Source organism: Natrix helvetica (genome assembly GCF_964273705.1).
Source record: "Natrix helvetica genome assembly, chromosome: 3".
NCBI classification, from domain to species: Eukaryota; Metazoa; Chordata; class Lepidosauria; order Squamata; family Natricidae; genus Natrix; species Natrix helvetica.
Window position 1 is genome coordinate 62,507,172 of NC_138549.1, and position 22,512 is coordinate 62,529,683.

The following is a 22,512-nucleotide window of genomic DNA, read 5'->3' on the forward strand; positions in this document are numbered from 1 at the left end:
TAACAATACTTTACAAATTTGCACGTAGTTAAAGGGTGCTATCAACAAAACATCTGTATCTTATGTAACAAATTTAAAACAGCTGTATTGGGCATTTGTTGTATAATAAATTACCAGGAAAAGCCAACGTAGGTTATAGTACTTTGTCCAGAGACTGAATAAAATAATGAAAAAGTACTGAAAATAGAGAGCGCAACAAAGAACGGCTTAAACTCCAATTTGGTTAACAAGAGCCTGTAGTTCCTTATTTTCTTCCTACTTTCCCCACTGGAAAAAGAAGCAGGAAAGAGAACCCAGAATAAGATTGAATAAAGAATGTAAAGAATAAATTCTACAGATGAACAGAAATTAAAAATAGAACAATAAAAATGATTAACGATGGACAACCTGTAATCCATATGTGGCTCCTACATTTCTTCTTCAGAAACTGGCAAGAAATTGATATTTATTTCTAAGAAGGTAGGGGAAAGAAATGGCATCCACCCCCATCCTAGGATTTAGTTAACCCCACAGAAGCCTCATTTCCATCAATAACACTAATTTACCTATTGCAATTTTAACATTTCTTTTAACAAAGTGAAGTTCTTAGACCCATAAATATTGTCTTGTAAAGATGGCAGATAATCTAGACAGAGTGGGCGAGAAACTATTTTTTGGCTAGGTCTAAAAACAGACAAAATCCTGAGATCCAGAAACCTCAAGCTGTTGTCTAAGACACGATACTGCCCCTGACACTACCATGGCAAACCTAGATGGGTCGCCTATCCCAGAGCACATATGAAAGCCTCATTTGGAGAGTCTATTGGGGTGATTCAGTGATCGTTCTCACAGCAGGAGCTGCCTCTGGAACAGTTGGAGGAGAGTGATAGAAGGATGTTGTGTGGTTCCTCTGCTGCTCTCGAAGGTAAGGTGGGATGGTTGAGCTTTTGATATGCAGGATCCTGGTGTCCATTACTTCAGTGTCTATCTGCATCATAACTTCATAGTCTTGCCCATTAATTATTTTCTCTAGAAAAGGACAGAAGAAGGAAGAATTAATCAGAAATAAATATCTTGGGGATATAAAAGGAAATAATAACCAAGCCAGAGATGGATAACCAGTCTGTGAAAGTAATCTGGCCTCTTAGAACAACATCAGGGCTGCAAAACTTTATTCAAGGCACTTCTTAACATCTGCCGTATTTCGTCACCTCATACAGAACGCTGTAATAGCTAAGTTACCTGCTCCCCCCCTTTTTTTCTTTCCCTTTGGGGAATATGTGGCGCAAATAATATGAAAACTTCTCATTTAGTGGGGATTTATGGCTCAGGTTCAGCCAATTACTTGATAAAATTATTTACTTTGAGCCAGGTGAATTTGTCTTATGTGAAAGAGTGAAAAAAGGAGCAGAAAACTGAATTGAAAAGAGAAGCTGTATCTTTTGGGAATGAAGCTTTCACTTCTACCATGTTTTTAGCTTTTATAAAGCTTTATCCATTTGCCTTCTAGAAAATAAGGATCAATTGTTCATGCCTATATATTGATCATTTTATGAATAGACAAACACCCCCCCCCCGAAAAGTGCTTTAAAAATGCCCTCAACGATACAAACATATCCACTGCCTTAAAAGTTTGTAGATTCCAACACATGATATAACTTCAGAGTTTCATTTTAAATCTTGTGTTGTTTGCTACAAACATGAATCTATTAAAAAAAAGAGAGTTTAATGTTACCAATATGCAAATAACTCCAAATTCTATTCTGCCTTAATTTTATCTGAAGTAGTTGTTCATGTTTTAAATTGGTGGAAGTTTTAAATTAATTTTAAATTAGAGGCTAAGAAACAGAGCTTAATTCAAATGAATCAAGTTGTTTTTAATCATTCAAAAGAAAGATGAGACAAGAGATTCCACTTCTGTGGGACCTGATTTCTTGCCTCCTGGGACTTGTGGGCAGAGGAAGTTTTGTCTTGCCTCCAAGACCAACTTGCCTGGTGAGCAGAGCAACTGGCCCAGCTGCAACTCCCAAAGGCCTAGTCTTAGTTATGAAAAGCCTCCTCTTCTCTTTCACTCCTTCTTTCCCTTTCCTTCTCCCTATGCACCCAGATTAGGTGGATGGCTGCCTCCTGGAATATACAGGACTACTGGAAGGACACTCATCTTCAGATTACCAACATAGTAAGGCTCTCTCTTTTATAGCAATGGCACTGTGTTGGAAAAATGGCTGAAGCAGACAACTGGTTCCTCTGGTCCCAAGTTACTTCTTTCAACTGTTGCTCTGTTGGTCAATGGTGGTGGCAATGGCACAAAAAACTCACGCCTACATAGATGGCTACGAAGAGTGAACTGAAAACTAGATTCTTGGAACTGTTCCTCTGTCCCTTCTCAAAACAGACCAGACTAGGAAACATACCACTATGCCTTATATATTCCTGAACTAGGTGACCAAGATTGCTGGCACAGTTACAAATGGTGTGCCATTTTGGGAAGTATATCATACTGAACCCTAACCCTAAATTGTATTCCATTTGACTATTGGAACACATTTACATAGGGCCGCCTTCACAAGAATTCTGAAACCTAAGACAATTCAATTGAGACAAGACAACAGAACAGATTCCTTTCCAGGGAACAGCTGATTTCTTAATCTGAGGAGCTTTGATGGGTTTTTGGTGCATTTCTGAGCACAATGCAAGCGAATTTATCACATACCAAGTCCTAAACAATTTGCAATCAGAAGGCTCACATTCCCCCAAATGAGCCTGGCCTTGAGAGAAGCCCCCCCCTTTTTTTACCCCCCATAATCACAAGGAATATGAAAAGAAAAATAAGAGGGATTTTTGGGATACACTGTCTGTCTCTGGATCTCTGGGCTAATGGAGGTCACACGAGTATTCCTTTTTTTTCTTACACACAAAGACAGTTTTCTTTAACTTCAGCATTTAAGTTGGTTTATTTATGAAATACGTTTTTACTGGTTGGGTGCCATTTAGTCTTTGATACATTTTTAATTTGCTGTGAATTAAATTTATCTTTCCGATGCATGCCTAACTACAGTTAGCCATTTTAAACACCATTTCTAGCAGAAAAATGGGCAAAATTGCAATAGGAACTATTTTACCTCCCACCCTCTTTCTTAGTTTGGAAGCTATAATTAAAAGCACCTCATTTAATTAAGGTACAAGATTGTGCAGATTCTCCTGAATAGTCTTAGTCTTCATTAAGACTAATGAAGCTTTTCTCATAACTTATGCAATCAATCTCTCGTCTTTCCTCCTAACATTTTTGCATACATGCCAGCTGGCCTTCAAACTTGCACCATCCCAGTATCTCTCAGTAGGTGGCCAGCTTCCTACATTCACGAGAGCTTCAGTCCAAAGAATTCTGCAGCCCGAACTGCCCCTGGCTATTTTTGTTCTTGCTATTTGTTTTCTGAATGAGCTTAATGTCTGTAGTGAAACAGTACTCTTCACTGGTATCTAGAAAAGTTTGATTCCCTTTAGTGAAAATTTAGTAGTGCCATGAGCAAGGATGTAGTAAAACAGAAAATATACTAAGGAAGGAAATGCCACCCTGATCATGCCTAGCTTGAAACTTTACTATACCCCCAATTCCTGCTATGAGCACATATCAAAAGAATTCTGGAAATTGAAATGCATAAAGTTGCTAAGGTTGAAAAACACAGATTCAAAGAATTTGTATCCTAAGGCATATGTGGAAGACTGCGACTTGGAATGTAAGAAAGCCAAACAGAAAAAAGTATAAATTATTAAATAAGATGAAAGATAGAAGCATAGGGAGATGTACAATAAACGGTGTTACTCTGAGTTTTATTTTAAAAAATGAAAAGCTAGTATGCTGCATTGCAAAATGTGTAACTATGGCGTTCTTCTTTACTTCCATGTATTCTTTTGGGACCCAAAAGCTTTCAAAGAAAATAAAACAGATATGCAGCTGAAATTCAGCATTGTTTTTGAAAGGGTGGCCATCTTTTTTAAAAAAGAGAGCAAAAATATGAGGGATAGGAGAGAATGCCCTATGGAAGAGGGAGCCTCAGGCTGTGACAAAATTCCATTTCCATGTTGCCCTTGTTCGAAATTTGCTCACGGATCCAAAAAGATTGGGGGCTCTGCCCTATACTGAGCTAGGCATTGGTCAATTTTATTTAGTAATTCTCTTTTATAGGACCTCTATTTCACAATCCAATCTTTCTCAGCCTTTTTGAATATTGGCTTTTCCACTTTCAAAGCATGAACTCAACTATAAAATGTTATTTATCCCCTACGTACATAGAAAGTGAGTTGAGTTTAGCCCTACATTTCATCTCCATGACTAATTATCTCCCAGTCATGAAGCTCATAATTTATTAATCATAACCTAACAGATATTAAAATATAAGATGTAATTTGCCTCACATAAAACCCAAAGCAGAATGATCTGACCAAGAATTAGACTGGCCTCTTTATAGGAGCCCAATGACATCAATTGTGGTGGACAGGAAGTCCACTTATTTTAAAGTACTTTGAAATACTGGCTTTCTTTTGAGTTCCTTTTGCCTTCATGTTTCCTGTTGGGAAAAAGCAAGGATCAGATAAAAAGGCCCTGGGTGGGAGAGCGAGCTTTGGTAAATCCAAGGTGCTTATGGAGAGAAAAGCAGATGGGATGCCATTGGCAGCAGCCAAATATCTTTCTTCAACCAGGAGGCATATCAGTCATAATCTGTGCTAAATGTTGTCTTAGCCTTTGGACAGATGAAAATAGTAATGATAAAATATGGGATATACATGAAAGTTAATTCACTATGAAGTTCTTGGTGTTTTCCAAGATTATTTATTTACATACCTTTTATTATCTGACTAGATAACATCTTCGGTGCTAGAAGGCATTGGGACTTCCTCTTTATTTATATATAGTAGCTTGATCTGTCCGTATTATTTTCTCCCTAATCAAGGTAGTTCCTGTCTGAGTTGTAGTTCCTTGGTTGGGGGATTTTTTTACTAGGTAGTAAAACATTTGCAAACAGCCAAGTTCAGTACCTAGGACCCCACAGTTCAACCCTGAGCCACATATACAGTATTCTCATCCATTGGGGCTTTATTTACTGTTATGTTCCTGGATAGATTTGGATTCCAGGTTAAACTCTATACCAGCCATAGCTTAAACCACTTGTAAAGATCATCAAAACTCATGGATAAATGGAAGACAGTAGAAAGCAACTTGTTATATCAGAAAAGTACCCAACTTTTCTGAAGGTGATATAACTCCTCAAAAAGTCTACAAGATGCTTGACAGAGCAAACAGGATTTCTCCATGATAGAAAGACAAGACTGCTGACTTTTGAGATCTCTAGTGACAGCACAGGTGGGTTGCTACCGGTTCGCACCAGTTCAGGAGAACCGGTAGTGGAAATTGTGACTAGGTCACCGAAATGGTAGGGATGGGAGGCTCCCATGCCCCCGAACCAGTTCCCCAGTCGCCGTGGCATGGGTTTGTTTATTTTTTTGGTATTTTTAATGTTTTGCGCATGTACAGACCGTTTTACAGGCAACTTCACGTGCATGCTGAGTGAACCGGCAGTAACACCGGCAGCAACCCACCCCTGAGTGACAGGGCCATTTGAGTTCTGCTATCATAAGATAAATAAGAAGAGATAATGGTTAAGATCTTTTTTGCAGTATAGATTATTTTTCCTTCTCATTTTTGGTAGCATCCAAACATAGCTTAATTACATAAGAGGCTTAGAAGGAGGACAATGCATAAATTGGTTAACTTGCAGTTGGTTTGATTCTAGTTATTTTATTTGATATTTTGGTCTGCTAGTTATTATGACTCCTTTTTGAAGTAAACTAATAAAGACATAATTGACATTGCTGCAGGATTTAAAATGAAGTTGCTTATTGATCAAATCCCATAAATATTTCAAGAGATCAAATTATAGATCACTCTTTTGAGCAAAATACAAATTAATGACCTAATTCATTAGTTGAACTAACTAATACTAATGATTAGAAAACATATCTGCACAATTAAGATGGTGTAGTATCCTTTTCTTGAAAGACTACTGGAATGCAAAGTGTATTCCAAGGCTACTGCTTCACTTTGCTTTTTATATCTAGGAAATAAATTAATACTAAAACTGGAAGGATTAATCAATGGGTAGTTTTCAGCCAAATGGAGGGAGAGGTCTTGAAAAAGAAAAAATGATGCCTTGGACTTTATTTCGGCCCTAAATTTGGTCCTGGATTTTACTTACTTACTTGCTGTTGAATTTTTACAACCCAACTTAAGGATGCTCTAGGGGTAACACAGCCACCCCAGGTCAGAATTGCAGTCCATGGGAAGCATCCCCACAAAAAGACAAGACCAGTCATATTTGTGCAGAGTGGGCCGGAATTCATTCATTCATTTAAAAAAATGTGTTCTAACACATTTTTTTAAATGAATGAATGAATTCCGGCATTCAGAAATAAAGAGACACATAAGGTGTGCTTTCTAATCCACCTAAGAAAAAACAAGTAAAAGGTCTCCTGGCAAGTCACACAGGTTTTTGCTACTTTGGGCACCTTTAATCACAGTCCTGTTTTCTTCCAGTTATAGAACCACCCTATGAAAAATAATTGCCTGTTAAGAATGGGAAAACAAGACAGTGGGAGACTCAGTTGGCCCCCCCCCCCACACACACATCTAGAAAGGCATGTGGGAGTTAGAAAGGGTTTTTATCATTGTAGAATGTCTTTACTTGATTATCTAGTTCATGTATCTCTATTGTGGACATCCTCATTTTTGAACCTGTGGATACCAAAGTGCCTGTCTAAAACACATTTTTAAACAAAAAATTAAAAGGAAGCTCATAAAATATCAATTCCCAGAATCCATTTCATTTCCAAGAATCCTATAGGGCTTATTATAGATGTTTAGAATGAAGAAAAAAAGATGGTTTCAGGGCAGGATTTATTTGTAAATATATTACGTATAAAGCAAACTAAGAATTGATCATGAGCCTTTTGGTTAAGTTGGAGTTAAGTTGGAGTTTTGTGAAAAGCCCCCCCCCCCCCCCCCCGCCATAGCAAAGGTTCTCTTGAGTAACCATAGCTTTAATTTGGTTGACCATTTTTTTAAAAAAAATGTTGACATTCCTGAAACATTTATTATTTACTTAACTCAACATTGTCCAATCTGGAATCCTTCCAATGGATCAGGACTGCAACTCTCAGGGTTCCCAGCCAGGATGGTTATTGATCATTCTGGTTAAGAATCCTGAGGATTAGCAAGAGTTCCAGATTGGAGAAGGGTAATTTAATAGCATTAGCGCTTTCTTTCCTCTTGTTTATTTAGTTAACTTTGAAACTAGCTGGAGTGAAACTTCACTCTTTCTGCAGGATATTTGTGTAGTATTACCCGGCTGCATATGACAGCTGTTCAATTACATGATGTTCAGTAAAAAGATGGCCAAGAGCACACATTTTTAAAAATATTTTAGTGCTTTGTGTTACTTATGCTGTAGTTGTTTTACAGAATTACACAAGGTAATTAAGGTAATTATTTCCCTCCTTCTTCTATCTAGATGTCCTGATTTATAAATATGCCAGTAGTTGTTTATGCATCCTGAATGTGCAAATATAGTGCAGATACCTCCCAGCTGGTGGTATGTTGGCAGCAATATATTGATTTTCAAGGCAGTCTCCAGAGATCTGAGCCTGCAACAGAAGAGCATGAGCATGCTTGAGATAAAACTGGGACTTGGCTACACTTGTGGAATAGTGGACAAAATGACCAACTACTCTCCTAATTGTTAGCAGGGAACACTATATCTGACATCAAGTCTGCAATCCAATGTCTGCCTTTCTATTTTCCTAAAAAATATTGATGTGGATTAACAAATTAACCAAGTTGCGATTCTTGTCTGAAGTCAAAATTCACGAACTCATCGAGTGACAACCACTATAAAGGAAATGTATAGTGAAGAGCATGAATGAATGAACAAAATGAAAGACATAGTTTCATAGTTTTAGACACAAACAGCCTTCCCATCAGTCTTTTCTTTTTGTGATTGCTTGGTCAAGTCCCTGCAGTCATGGCAATATATTTTGAAGTGATTTGCTAGAGGCAATCAAAGTGCTTGACAGGATTATTTATGAGTGGTCTACTTATCCCATGCATCTCCTTGGTTTACTGAGAGATCTGAGAAATGAAGCAGATAAAGAGATGCCAGGAGCAAGACTGGTGGAAAACAAGAAGTAAATATGAATTAGAATTCAGGTACAAGTCTACTCAGTATTAAAAGTGGCAAAGTATAATACTTCTCTGTCCTTATTGCACCTGTGAAATGCTGGCCAGCTACTACATTTAAAATGTCCATGATCCTTTGGGGGAAGAATAGGCTAAAAGAACTAGCCAGTGTAACTTGTGATCCCCTAGCCATCTGGGTTCATATGTGGTCATGGGAAAGAAACCACATTGGTTGCTCTAAGGAATATCCTATGACACAATTTGGATGGAAGTGGCACGTCCATCTTCATCACCTTAGATGTTTCAGTGATACTTCTGCGTAAGTGTGGAATCACTAATAACACCATAATCAACTCTTCATCATGGGCACACAAACACACATAAATAACAAACAAAATGAAGGAATGAAGTAAGATGTCGCTGCAATTTAGAAGGTCCCAAATCAGAATATTAAAGGTATATCCTGATAATTAAAACATAATTTTAAAAACTACTCAAAAGTCATTAGCTTATGTTTTTATCGCGATCAGCTTTTCACTTTCTTATTCAAGCGAGGACAGCTTCTATATCTTATATATTATGTAGACAAATTCAAGCATACAACGTATGGTTTCTAAGGGGAAAATTAATTTGACAAAAGAAATGAAATCAGACATATATAAACATTTTCAATGTTTATAAATAATGTATATGAGTTGCAGTATAACAAAGAATTTAGAAAATATTGTAGGAGGAGGAGCCGAAGTTGCGACGAGACGACTTGTGATCTCAATGCTCTGAGATCGCAGTCAATACTTTTGCCGCTGGGTGGTCCAAACGGACCTAAACCGTCCCGCAGAGACAGTGAACAGGAAGAATATGTATTGCTGATCTCAGAGACATCGCAAAGTCCCTTATTGATCCAAAAGAAGTTCTTCAAGCCGGTGACAAAAAATCCAGCCATTAGGCTCATGAAGTCAGGGTGGCTCCGAAACGGAAGGATACGGAAAGAGAAAGTGTTTCCAGCTGGTGAGGAATTTTTACCATTTTAAAAGTGACTGCCTATAAAAAACTTAAAAGTAAATTAAATTGGAGAACAGAAAAAATAAGCGGCGGAATTAAATTTGGAATGGTTTTGGACAGTGGGTTATCTTACTTTTTAAATGCTATCTTCACGGATGGAATTTATGCAAGCCTTTTAAAACAAATGGATTAAGTTTTCTTCTTCTATTTTTTTTCTTTTAACCTATGCACTAAAATTCTCCTCTTTCATTACTGTGGGTGTTTTTCTAACTCATTTAAAAATCGGACTTTTTAAAACTTGAAATACAAAAAAGATACAAGAAGAAACAAAGAAAATTGCAACATTGCAACAATAACACTGCTACTCGGAGGCTGGAGGTTTGTGTATTGGAAACGAAACACTTTTATTTTTTTTTCACTGATTATCCTGGCTTGGCACTTCAAGGTCTCACTGCTTGTTTATAGAGAGATAAGAAGGAAAGCACACAGATGTTCCTTTGAAGTATATTTTTAACCAGAGAAAGGTGAAAATGAAATGTTATTGTGAATTTATGCTTAATCTTGTTAAAACCTTCTAAGCTAGAGCAGCAGTGTTTGTTAGCTGGAGATAATGGCACAATTTCAACAGCAGAAAAAAGCTTTACGTCTGCAAAAGATATTCTCAGAAATACAGAAATTATCAAATACACTTGAGAGGATAAAGAAGAAGTTGGAAGACTTAGTGTATCTAACAGCAAAATATGATGAAGAAGTTGAAGATGTTCATCAAATGGAAAAAGTGGCGGTTAAAATCCTAAAAATCGAAGAGGAAAATGAATATAAAGAAGTTAAAATTGCTGATATTTATGGTGATTGGTTTGTTTCTGAAAATGGAAAGAGTGGAATACTGAAAGAGGAATTAAATGGAGGGGAAATGTACTCCAGATGGCAAGATACAGAAGAAGAAAAAACAAAAAACTTTATGGATTTAAAGAGAGAAATCTTATTAGCAATAGCATTGATAACACTACCGACAATCAAAGATAAGCTGATTAAGGAAACAGAAGAAGGGCATCGAAATTACATGAGAGATTTTATAAGCAAAGAGTTCCTAAGAGGAGTCCATACAAAGTTGATTAAGATGATTAGAGGACTGACACCACAAATGGCAGAAGATATGAGACTGTTTTGCTCCTGGAAAGATACAGGTTGATAGATGGAAGAGTATAATTTAAAACTAGTTAAACTTAGTGAAATTTAGTGATAATAGATATAGTTAAATAAATAATTGATAATGATAATAATGTATACAATGTGTAGTGTTATGATAAGCAATAATGGGATATGAATATTGAACGGTACCCATGAAAGGAAGATTAGAAATTCTTTTGGATTACATATAAAGGTTAACAAAAAAGACCTGTTAGATACAGTTAAGTCTTGAATATTAGGGGGGAAATGTTATGATACAGGATATAGTTAAATAAAGGAGGGATAATAATAACAACGTATATATAGGTATGGGTACAACATAAGGAAATTGGATGTAAATTGTAAACAGTGATTTGGAAAGAAGGATTAGAAAATTTTGTTACTAAATATTATGGATGTTTAGCTAGAATAGGACATAAGGATTCAGTGTTATTGGAGGATTTTAGAAATAGTAAATGAAATGCCAGTATGTGGTTATGTATTAAATCTTGGTATATTTTATGATGAAGGACATTTAAACAATTATAGTCAAATGAAAATGGAGGTATGATGATGGTAACATGTATAAATATCTGAGTTAAAATACTTGAGTTAATATGAATTATGTTTGTTGACTGTGGAAGAGTTGCACGAAAGCCTTTTGTAATCAACTGATACACTTTCTACAGTATGTAAAGAAGAATGTGTTATGTGTGTTTTGAAAAAAAAAACATTTATATATAAAAAAAGAATGTAGAAAATATTTACACATATATTTAGAAGTTTTTCTTCTTTCTACCTGTTTTGTGTATGTTTTATATCATTAAATAACAAAATATTGGAGACATAGAAACATAGCACATAGATTCAAAAATATATTTACAATTATTTTTCTAACTATGAAATAAAGCATCCTTTTTTTGGTAAATTTTCCCTCGATTATATCTGAGCATTAACTGTAGAACCCTGGTAACACACACACAAACACTTTTTCTTCCTTTAAAAAGTAACTAATTAAAACATGAATTAAAAGAAAGTTTTATCTTTCTTGTTAACTCAAGGTTACGCAACTAAACACTATAGGAGTGAAATCTAAAACATAGCTTTTAGTTTTCCCCCAAAGACTACCCAGGAATGGGGGAACTCCAAAGCAACCCAAGAGGGTTTACATTAGATTATTTGCATGTGAGTGGCACAGCTGTAACTCATCCCATAGCTCACTTCTTGCAAATGCTGTGACTCAGACTAAACTTAGCTGTTCCATCTCTGTTTGGACAATATTTCCATCAAAAGAGTTGCTAAGCGTTACCAAATATGTCTATAAACACCAATTACTATTACAGCGAAAAGCTGCTAAAAATACCCTCCACTCCAAGCACACACCATCAGATTTTGAGAGATCTTCTTTTGGTACTATATTTATTGAACTTAAAGAAAAAGCATCTTTGTGAATCAAGGGGATTTATTTCAATGCAAGAACCCGCTTTAAAGCCATTTTGGATCAATACTCATAAAATAACACATTGTTCCTTTTAATTAGGTAAATTTTTCATAACTGTTGTGGAAGACTGAGTAAAACTCTGCAATAACACCTTACTTCACTCAAAAACTACAGATATTAGGTGCAAAATAAAGAATTCTAATTATTGTGAGGATTTCCTTGAAGAACTACTCAAGGATTTCCTTGAGAACTACAAGTAGAATAAATTTGGATTTCAACTTCAATTATTTCCATTTTGTTTTCAGGTTCAATTTAAACCACTTAAGTAAGTTTATTGTAACCACATATCATAACATACAAATTCAAACCACTCATTTTGACCTACAAGCCCATATATTTAGCGCCAGAATATGTAAATATATTTAAATTTTATCTTCAACATTGGAGAAGCAACCTTTATATTTTGCAAAGTGGAAAGATCTGGTGAGTGAGTTCATAAAACAGCAGCTCGATTTAGCCATGGAAATTAGAATGGTTCATATTTAATGTTTTAGAGGATTAAAAGATTGTTTTGTTCTGTGTAAATTGCTCTCAACATTATTGCAACTTTTTTTTCACCGGTGGCTTGATTTATTGTAAATGTTCGTTACACATTTATTTCATACTGCTTTGGAAATCAGATAATTGGAAAGTACAAATAGGTTACATAGATGATGAAGTTCAACTTCTCCTTCCTGCAGATCTTTTTAAATAACTCATAATACCTGGGATTAGATACCAGTTGAGTATATCAAAGAGGCTTGAGATGTAAAAGGAGAAACAGCTTTGGTCAAGAAATCTAAACAAATAGAGGAGGAGATCTTTCAGAACAGATGCTACAACAGTTACAGTCTCCTTGTTGTGAAAAGAAACCAATGTATCATCAAGAAAGAAATTTGAAATATGTAACTGTTAAGAGTAGAGATGGGAGAACTTCAAAGAGATTAATTTATTTTTAAAACTAAGAACAATCCTGATTCATTTGCGATGCCCAGTTAGATTCCCACGCTCTGGAAAATGGAATGTGATGGAGAAAGCTCAGTTCCCAGAAAATGCTAGACATGAGGTTCAAGTCAAGCCAATAAAAGAGATATTAAGGGAATAACATCTTGACCAAAAATCTCATTATCCCAGCAGATTAAACAAACTGTTACTCATGGGATTAAAAAAACAACAGCAGCAACCACAAGAAATACCATCAAGACAAAACAGAGAGATGATCTCAGTAAGTGAAACTGTAATGGCTTTTGTTTGCTTTCAAAATGTTTTTAACCAGCGGTCTCCAGTATTTCCAGAACAGCCATGTACTTTTGGTTCAAGGATATACTTGGTGACTCACTTTTCAAATTTCTATCATTTATTTAGTAAAATGTCAGCACAGCAGCTGAAATGAAATTCAATGTTTCAAAGTTCAGGTCACTTCTTCGTTATGATCTCTGCTCAATACAACTGACAAAACTTGTAATAGGAAACATTAGGTGTTTATGTTTTGTAGCTGTTGCAAGCTGCTCAGAATATCTTTGTATAGAGAGATATGTCTCCTTCTTTATCTCTTTGTATTTATTTAATCAAATAAATAAATAATTCAAACAAAAATGTTTTATAGAATCATGTGAGTTAATAAATATGCACATAAAGGACATGTAAACTTTAAACCTTATAGTAATGTGTAAATAAGAGTGCAATTTTACCAATATGCCAAATTAGAAGTATAGTTGTGGAAAAGAGTATGAGACCTTAAAGCTAATTTAGGCATTCTCTAGCTACATTAAGCCTTAACCTCCTTTGCTATCTTACTCAATATCCTAGCAAAGATGAAACAATTACAAAGTGTAGGAACTCTTTGAACCCTTTCTTTGAGTACCTTTCTAATATTCCTTGAATCTAGAACCTGGTTGTTTTGGAACTAGCATTTAAGAAAAAAAGTCTGAATAGATTATTACTGTATTTTTCGGAATATAAGACGCATCTTTTTTCCTCAAAAAAGAGGCTGAAAATCTGGGTGCGTCTTATACATTGAGTACAGCATTTCCTGCCTCCCGAAGCCCCGCCCCTTCACCACAATGGCCATGCATACCCTTATGGAGGCTTTCAGAGAGCTCCTGGGGGCTGGCGAGGGCAGAAATGAACAAAAAGTGGGTCTTTTTTGCCCCCCCTCCCAGCAGCACTCTATAAGCCTTCATAGGGCTATGTATGCAATTTTTTTGACAAAAAATGGGCCCATATTCACAAAACACGGGCCCAGTTTCTGCTTGTTTTTGAGCCCCCCCCTTCCCAGGAGCACTCTGCAAGCCCCCCCAAGGCTATTCATGCCTTTTTTTAAAAAACGGGCCCATTTTTGCAAAAAACTGGCCGTTTTGGGGAGGTTTGCAGAGTGCAAAAACTTTTTTCCCCCTTTTGGAAAGCTCTTTAACTGATTGATGAGAATTACATTGATCAAGTGATGTGCCAGCAGAAACAAAGTCTTAGGTACTGCAGATTGTCAGCGATTTCCTTCTCCAGCACATGGATAAATACACCTGGAAACATCTACATACCTACCTACTCTCTCTCTCTCCCTACCTACCTACTGTATTTCCCCCTCCCTCCCTCCCTCTCTCTCTATCCCTCTACCTACCTACCTATCTACCTACTCTCTCTCTCCCTATCTACTGTATTTCTCTCTCTCTTTCTATTTCTCTCTTTCTATTTCTCTCTCTCTATCCCTCTATCTACCTACCTACACACTCTTTCTCTCCCTCCCTACCTACTGTATTTCTCTCTCTCTCTATCTCTTTCTCTCTCTCACTTTATCCCTTTATCTACCTACCTACCTACCTACCTACCTACCTACTCTCTCCCTCTCCCTCCCTACCTACTATATTCCTCTCTCTTTCTCTCCTTCTATCCATCTATCTACCTACCTACTTTTTTTTCCAAAACCTTGTTGCGTCTTATTCTCCGGTGCGTCTTATACTCTGAAAAACACAGTACTTTCACTAGCTATTTTTACAACCTGTCCTCCTTCTGCTTGCAAATTTTTGACCCAATGCTGATATGTTAGCAATCAATGATTTAAAGTTGGGCCCTGTTTATTTGTGCTTTTCGGGGAACTCACAAACAGGTGAGACTTTGAATTTATTTTCTCCTTTACAGCCTTACCAGGACAACTCCTTATGTCCCCATAAAATCCTTTCTACCAATTTAGACATTTCAGGAGCTATGCATCTCTTTACTTATAAGGTCCCTAAGATATCCTGTGCCAGCTTTCATATCTGAAGGATTTGGGATTTTTGGACAAAGGCACTGAGGTTGTCAAGATTATTTATTACATTCCTGCACCCATAGGTAATCACAAATGGGAAAGAGATGAAGAGCAGTTTACTGAATCTATAACTTTTGGGGTCCTCCTAAACTCACAGCTCCTGCTCAAAGAGCATGTGGTAGCTGTGTTAGGGAAAGGAGTGTGTCTTTACAAAGATTCATGTTGTGGCCCTTTCCTGGACCAGGAGGCTTTGCTCCTTTCCCTTGGATCAATGCAATAGGCTCTATATAGGGCTTCCATTGAAGACCACCCAGAACCTACAACTGGTTCAAAATATGGTGTTATGTCCAGTGTTGGGTGCACACATTGCATGATGTGTGAGTGGGACTGGCTCCCAATTTTTTTCTATGTGCAATTCAAGATGTTGGTTATCATCTTTAAAGCTCTACATGGAACAGAACAGGTAGGCATGCTGTCATTTAAGGGAGCTTATAGGGAGCTAGGAAGCACACCTTTTCTATTACAGCCATGCTTCTGAGATACTGAAGCATGGCTATAACAGAAAAGGGGTGCTTCCTAGCTCCCCTTAAGCTACCTTTTTGGTTTTAAAAAATGCTTAAAACTTGGTGTTTCTAACAAATGCTGGGATAGAATGAGTGGCATGGAACAAACATATGGGCTGCATGGGAAATGGACAACCACATAAAACTTTTAAATAAATAAATTTCAGAATACATGTGTGGGTGTGGGTGTGGGCGCGTATGCATGTGCACGCATTGATATATACTGTGAATATAATAAGCACTTGGGTATATATTTGCCAGAGTCACTTATGTACTGTTTCCAATAACTGATAATAACTCACACTTCATTAAAATTTTATATTACCCTTTCTGCTATAAATCAAAATGAACATTTAACTTTTGATTCCAATCATAGAGATGCAAAAATAACACCAATGATTAATTTCAGAGATGAAATAATATCCAATGTCCTCATACCACGTGTCCTTATCATTTCTTATGTAAGCAATGATTTTAAAAAATAAGCCAAAGGACCACTCTGTCAGCAGTATAATTATTACAGGTAGATCTTGGAACAAAGAAAAGTTCCAGCGAATAAAGTAACATTAAAAACCACAACAAAACAATCCGTTGCTATTGTCAGTCACTAAACCAGTTTGGCATAGAAACAGCCCATGGGCTAAGTCTGGCCCACCACCTGATTTTGTACAGTCCATAAGCTAAGAATGGGATTGTTGAGCCCAAATCCCAGCTGAGTAAGGGATGTAGCTAAGTGTACTGGGTGGTATTAGAAGCACCCTTACTGGCAGGCCACTGTCATGCAATGTCTGCCATGCTCCTTGGCCTGCAGATCTGCAGCTGCGCCTGCAGAGGCGAAGAAGGGGCAGAAACAGACTCTTTTCAGAAAAAAAGTTAATGCACAGAACAGCACCAAAGGATTTCACACATATCTAACCTGTTTAATTTTGATTTTAACATTATGTAATTTATTTACATTTTACAACTGTGTTGAAAATAGATTTCTAACAAAAACAATAGCTGTCCACAGTATATGAATTAGATACCCTAAACCTGCCCCCTTCATGGTCTCCTTAAAATGGCACTTTTGTTTTGCAGCAGCACAAGAGGGAGAAAAGATGGATTGGCTGGAGAAATATATTTTCACTTCCATTGTAAAAAATATGTTAAAGATAGACTAAAACTCAAGGGATGACATTTGGAGCAGAGTTCTACCAAACATTCAATGCAATATAGCAAGAGTGGAAAACTGAACAATCTATGAACAGAATTCCAAAGCAAAGCATGTAACAGTCTTTCCAGTTCCTAAATCTGTTCTTCCAGTTATAAAACAATCCTGCCTAAACACATGTTATATTACTTTACAAACAAATCCACTACTAGTACATAGATATATTAATTGCCCAGCTGACTAGCCTTTTGTTTTTGAACAGTAGCATCCTCAAAGCTGAAGAATTTGGAGAAACCAAGACATCAATAAACATGAACAACAAACTACACTATTCTTTCTACCCAATCCTGGAAGTGCCAGGTACAGTCACTTCTCTCCTAAAATGCTAGGAAGGAGTACACTGCTCTGATATGAGATCACAAGGAGGTTGTGAGGATTTTTTTTGGCACCAAGGTGCTATGCTGTAATAGTAAGATGTTATTCTTAAAAATAGTATTATCTTAGGGTGTGTTTTATTATGGATTTTTTCTGTATTGTAATTCTTCCTTCCCTTCCCCACCCTTTTGGATTCTGATCATTGTTTGAAATAGATTGATTCAAATACAGTATATATTGTACCTACTGAAAAAGAATCAAACCAAAAAAAGAATGGATACAAGGCTGAATTTTTAAAAAGTCGATGGTCCCTAAAAAAACAGGTGCACAAATACGTTAATTGTTTATGCTAATGAAAAACCTAATATGTGGCTACCAGGCACACTATGAGCTTCAAACTAAATTTTTACCAACATCTTGTCAGAAAGGTAGATAGTTAATCTGAATGACAGGAAATCACAATAAAAAAATCAAAGAACATATCCTATCAAAAAAATTGTTTATAAACCTCCACAGTTTCAATTTTGTTCTCAAACTAGTTTTCATTCCCTTTTTTGGCAAGAAACTGGCAGTGCATATATAGCTATATACAGAACCTGCAACAAATGTTTATGTGAAGTTCTTAGGTGGGCCAACTGCATGAATCTGCAAACCTAGCTGGACAGGAAGATTAATTTACGGTTCAACATTTCCACCTTAGGATACCGAAGTGTTTGGATTAATGCTATTACAATGTCTTGCATAGAAGAAAGGAAAAAGAGACCCTGCCCAATTCCAAAACAGAGGCTCATTACCAGTTCTTCCAATATATGTTACAGACGTATCAGGCTACTTCTGTTACCTCTAAAATTGCTTTTCTGCTGCTTTAATACATAAGGCAGCAAGTTAGAAAAACAAGACAAGATGAAAATTCCCTGCAGAATTTGCTTTATTATTTCATTTCTCTGCTGTTTCCTGTCCAAGTGACTAAACACTTATGAATTTTCAGATGTAGTAATCTTTATACACAAAAATACTCTTAATCATTTTTGGTCTGTTTTACAAGTTGCCCTCTTACTCATAGAGGTGAAAATATTGCTTGGTTCGCATATGTAATACACTGAAATTTGGGCACATTTTTAAAGGATGATTAGTGCTGAAATCCAGCATTCTTCATCCAATGGCACCATCCCCTCTCCATTTCCTGATTTTTCAACCTTCCTTTCCCAGAGCTTTCTTCAGAGTCCAAAAGCCCAGCTGCACTTTCCTCCACAGCATCTTCCAATCTGTCCAAGCCCAGCTTTCCAGGGAACATTCTCAAATCTGTCTTTCAGTCTCCAGACCCAGTTGACCAACAGCCAACAGTGGATGGCAAAACACCAGAGCTTTCAATATTCTGAAAAATGGCTTGGAGGGGAAGTTGATATACCAAGTGAAACAACACTCAATTCGTATTCATAAGAGGCTGGGAACAAACACTTAAACAATCACCAGCAAAATGTTACAAATGCTCCAGTAAGGAAAGGAATGCATGTATACACTGCTGTACTTTATCCTAGTACCAGTTTTTAAAGGGTTAGCATTGCGGATAGTCCTCGACTTACAACTATTTGTTTATTTGTGACCATTTGAAGTTACAGCAGAACTGAAAAAGGGAGTGGGGGAGAAGTATCCTATTTCTTCTGAGTCTTTTGAAAACTGCAAGAGTCTTTCTTTCCGTTTTTATTCAAAGCTTGTTTTGGGGATGGAGAATGTTTGTATGGTTGTAACAATTAAATACAGGCAAGCTTTGTCACCTAGAAGCTTGCCATGATTTTTTTCTAGTAAGGTTGGCACCAATCGTCAACCTACCCATGCAATCCCCTCCAACCAGCACTTTACCTCCCAATGACCCTGACTGGATGTGCCTCCCCATCACAAGACCCAACACAAGACTCTCACCTGACATGACCCATCACCTCAGTTGATCCAACCTATACCTGACCCATCACAACACCCTCACCTGACATGACCTCCCCATCACAAGACCTACTGACCACATAAAGGCCTTATAAACAAAACAACACCGAGAACCCCTAAACTCCGCTGGTAGCTTGGTAAAGAAATGTTCGAAAACCAACCCACAAGCTCAGAGAATGAACTTCCCCCTTCATCCTACATCCGAGCTACATATATTAACCACCAATGCAAGGCGATGTTTGTTAGATACAGGGACAAAGTGGAGTAAATTCTAGGCAGTTTACTCCAGTAGTAATAGGACTGCTGCTAGTTAGCATAAACATAAAAATGTTACAAATGAGCTTCTAAAATTCCTGGAGTAAAATTGATAGAATTTGAGATTTAGGAAAGCATAAAAAAATAAAATGACCTATTCTGAAAGTTCTTGGAAATCAAGCGTAAGGGTCCATTCTCAGGTTGATAAGGTTGGGTTAACAGACACTTGCAGGCTTATCATTAAAAAAATCCCATCTCCTCACCAATTCTCACTAAAGCTATTGGAAAGAAATTTTAAAAAAAGGTTTTGCCTAATGTCTTAGAAAATAAATTGATTCTTATAGACAATAATTCAGCTGCTGACATTCTTAAAAGTCTACTTATTTCACTTTAATAAATCCTATAATGACAACTCTGACATCTGTGCCTGGCAAAAAGGATTACTTTTAATTCGACTAAACTGTTCAAGAGTCTGACAGCAAGTGAGATTCTAGGAAACTGAACGTTGGCAAGCATTGTCCTAGATTTTTGCCAAAAAATAGAATAGATGATGAAACTGTTTTTGAATATTTATAAAAAATTACTATTAAGTACTATTACTATTAATTTTTATATTTATAAAAATTACTACTTTTATCATGAATAAATCACTTTGAGCCAACCCTATCTCAAACATAAAAATACTGTTCAAATGCTCTCAATACAATATACTTTTATTTCATCATGGACCAGGTCTTCTATGATATGGTGAACTGAAAGCAGACTGGAATCAATTGATAGGTCTCTATATGGTTTGCCATATATGTCTAGAATATGCCTTGTAGTTTTTAAAAATGAGAATGTCATACTTTTTTTGTTTCTCTTTCTGATTGCTTTCCTTTATAAAACATGTCTTTGTTTAATCTGCTAAAATATGTAAAAAGAATTGTTATTCCCTGGTAATTCATGCATATATTTGAGGAGATGGCTCATGGGATATTACAGATTATGCCTTTAGACTCAACCATTTTCTGTCTGGCGCTAGTTGGTAGACCTCAATGTTTTAGCAAGAACCAAAAATAGAATCCATGGGGATGAATTCTGCCACAAATTTTTGCAATATCTTTGTTGACATATAATAACTTGTGGGCATGACTATTCCTCTAAGATAGATCCACAGTTGATTAAATATAACCATTAAGAAAACACTAAAAAATAACAGGGGTTGTATTAGGTATCTGCATTTATTCCTCTAGGCATTTTGTTAATTCCTTATCTAGAACAACCCTCTCCCTCCCTCTCTGCCTGTCTGTCTGTCTAATGACTTTTTTTCCTCTTAAGCATTTGTGGTTCTACAACAGCTCGGAGTCAGTAATTACACATACAAAGTTTTGACAGCAGAAGCAATGCAGGTATATTTCAGGTATTTTAACCTGGTCATAACTTGACAAAGGTATGAAAAAATGAAGGCTTAAGAATTAGATATAGTTAGCCAAGAGAGAATAGGATTAAGCTAAGACAATGCAAATATCATTAAAATTCTAAATAATTGTTATGAAGAGAATGATTCATTTCCTATTACACCAGAGGAAAAAAGCTAAAAAGAAAAAATGAAAATTAGAACAAAACCAAAACGTCTAAATGTTAAGAGAAATGTTTATCTCCCACAATTGTGAAAGAACTATTACGATAGAAGAGATTGTATATGTCTGTTAGAAATCCTAGGGCCAATTAAGATTTGGATGGCATGGCTATTTATGGTATGACAAATTTAAGATAAATGTTGATTTTAATAACTATTTTGTTAAGATGTGCCATCTTAAGAGTTTGGAATAAATATAAAATAAGAGTTTTCTTGGTGAAGAAATCTATTTAGGTGTCTTCCCGAAGCTTTTTAAAGAAAAGTAATAGTGGTGAAACCAGACTGGTGGACTTATGGCCAAATACCCCCGTTTCCCCAAAAATAAGCCCTAGCATGTTATATATTAGCATGTACCTAATATAAGCCTTACACCCAAATATGCCCCACTTGCTGCAGGGGCCCTGAGGTAAGCCAGTACGGGGCACGTGGGGCAGCTCTATCCTCCTGCCTTGCGGCAGCACACTGACATGCCATGTGGCCTCATGCCCTGCCATGAGCAAGCAGAAGTGGGCCTCCCATAGATTAAAAAAAAACTTCCCCCCCAAAACAAGCCCTAGTGCTTATTTTAAGCCCAAAACAAAATAAGACTGGGTCTTATTTTCAGGGAAACACAGTAATATATTTTAATTTTGGTGATCCTATCCTTAAGCCTAAGGAGGAGTTAGAATCAGAAGGACATGCCTGCCATTGGTTTACATATTTACAATTGAAAGAAAGATTTAAGTCAAACAAAAATAATTATGGATTTGATTTTGTGAAAATTGAATTGGAAATCCTACTGCGCGGTAGTATAATTGCTAAGGTCTATAAATTGTTATTGAATTTGGGAAATGAATATGTAAAGCATTGCATATTGGGCAAGGAACTTCGGGTATAATGTAGTGCTTGAACAATGGAAGAATATGTGGATGAAAGATTTAAAATTTACACTACTGTAAATTATAATTTAAAAGAAACTTCTATTAAGATGATGTATCATTGGTATTTAACACCAGGTAAGTTATAAAGAATGTATAAAGGTTTTTCAAATGAATGTTGGAAACGCAAAAGTAAAGAAGGGACCTTTTATCACTAAGTGGACATGTGACAAAGCAAAGAAATATTGGAGTATAATTCACATTTTAATACAGAAGATTCTCTAAGTAAATATAAAGATAAAACCAGAAACATAAAGTAATCTTGCTGCCGTCAACATATATAGCATCAAAGTTCCATTAAAACCAAAAGAAAAGTTTCTGGTTTTAATGGAACTTTAATGCTATATATGTTGATGGCAGCAAGATTACTTTATGTGCAAAAATGAAAAGACACTTTCATTCCCACAATGGACGAATGGCTGGAAAAGCTGATGGAGGTAGCAGAGATGGCTAAACTGGACTGCTTTGATTAAAGAAAAAAAAACGCAATTACTTTTGTTTCTACTTGGAAATCATTTCTGGACTCCATGCTTGAGGTGGAAAAAATGATTTGATTTTTGGATTTACTGATTGGATAGGTTTGTTGTT

General features: G+C 36.3%; 1 protein-coding gene across 3 annotated transcripts in view; it reads right to left on the reverse strand.

The window, feature by feature from the left end:
- Positions 1 to 627: 627 nt before the first annotated feature.
- ATF6 (activating transcription factor 6) overlaps positions 628 to 22,512 on the reverse strand; it is a 79,285-nt gene continuing 57,400 nt past the window's right edge. For all 3 annotated transcript variants that reach the window (XM_081948236.1, XM_081948237.1, XM_081948235.1), the window contains exon 16: positions 628 to 1,008. In XM_081948236.1, coding sequence (XP_081804362.1) covers positions 800 to 1,008 — 209 coding nt within the window. In that variant the 3' untranslated portion in view covers positions 628 to 799. The remainder of the gene's footprint in view (positions 1,009 to 22,512) is intronic.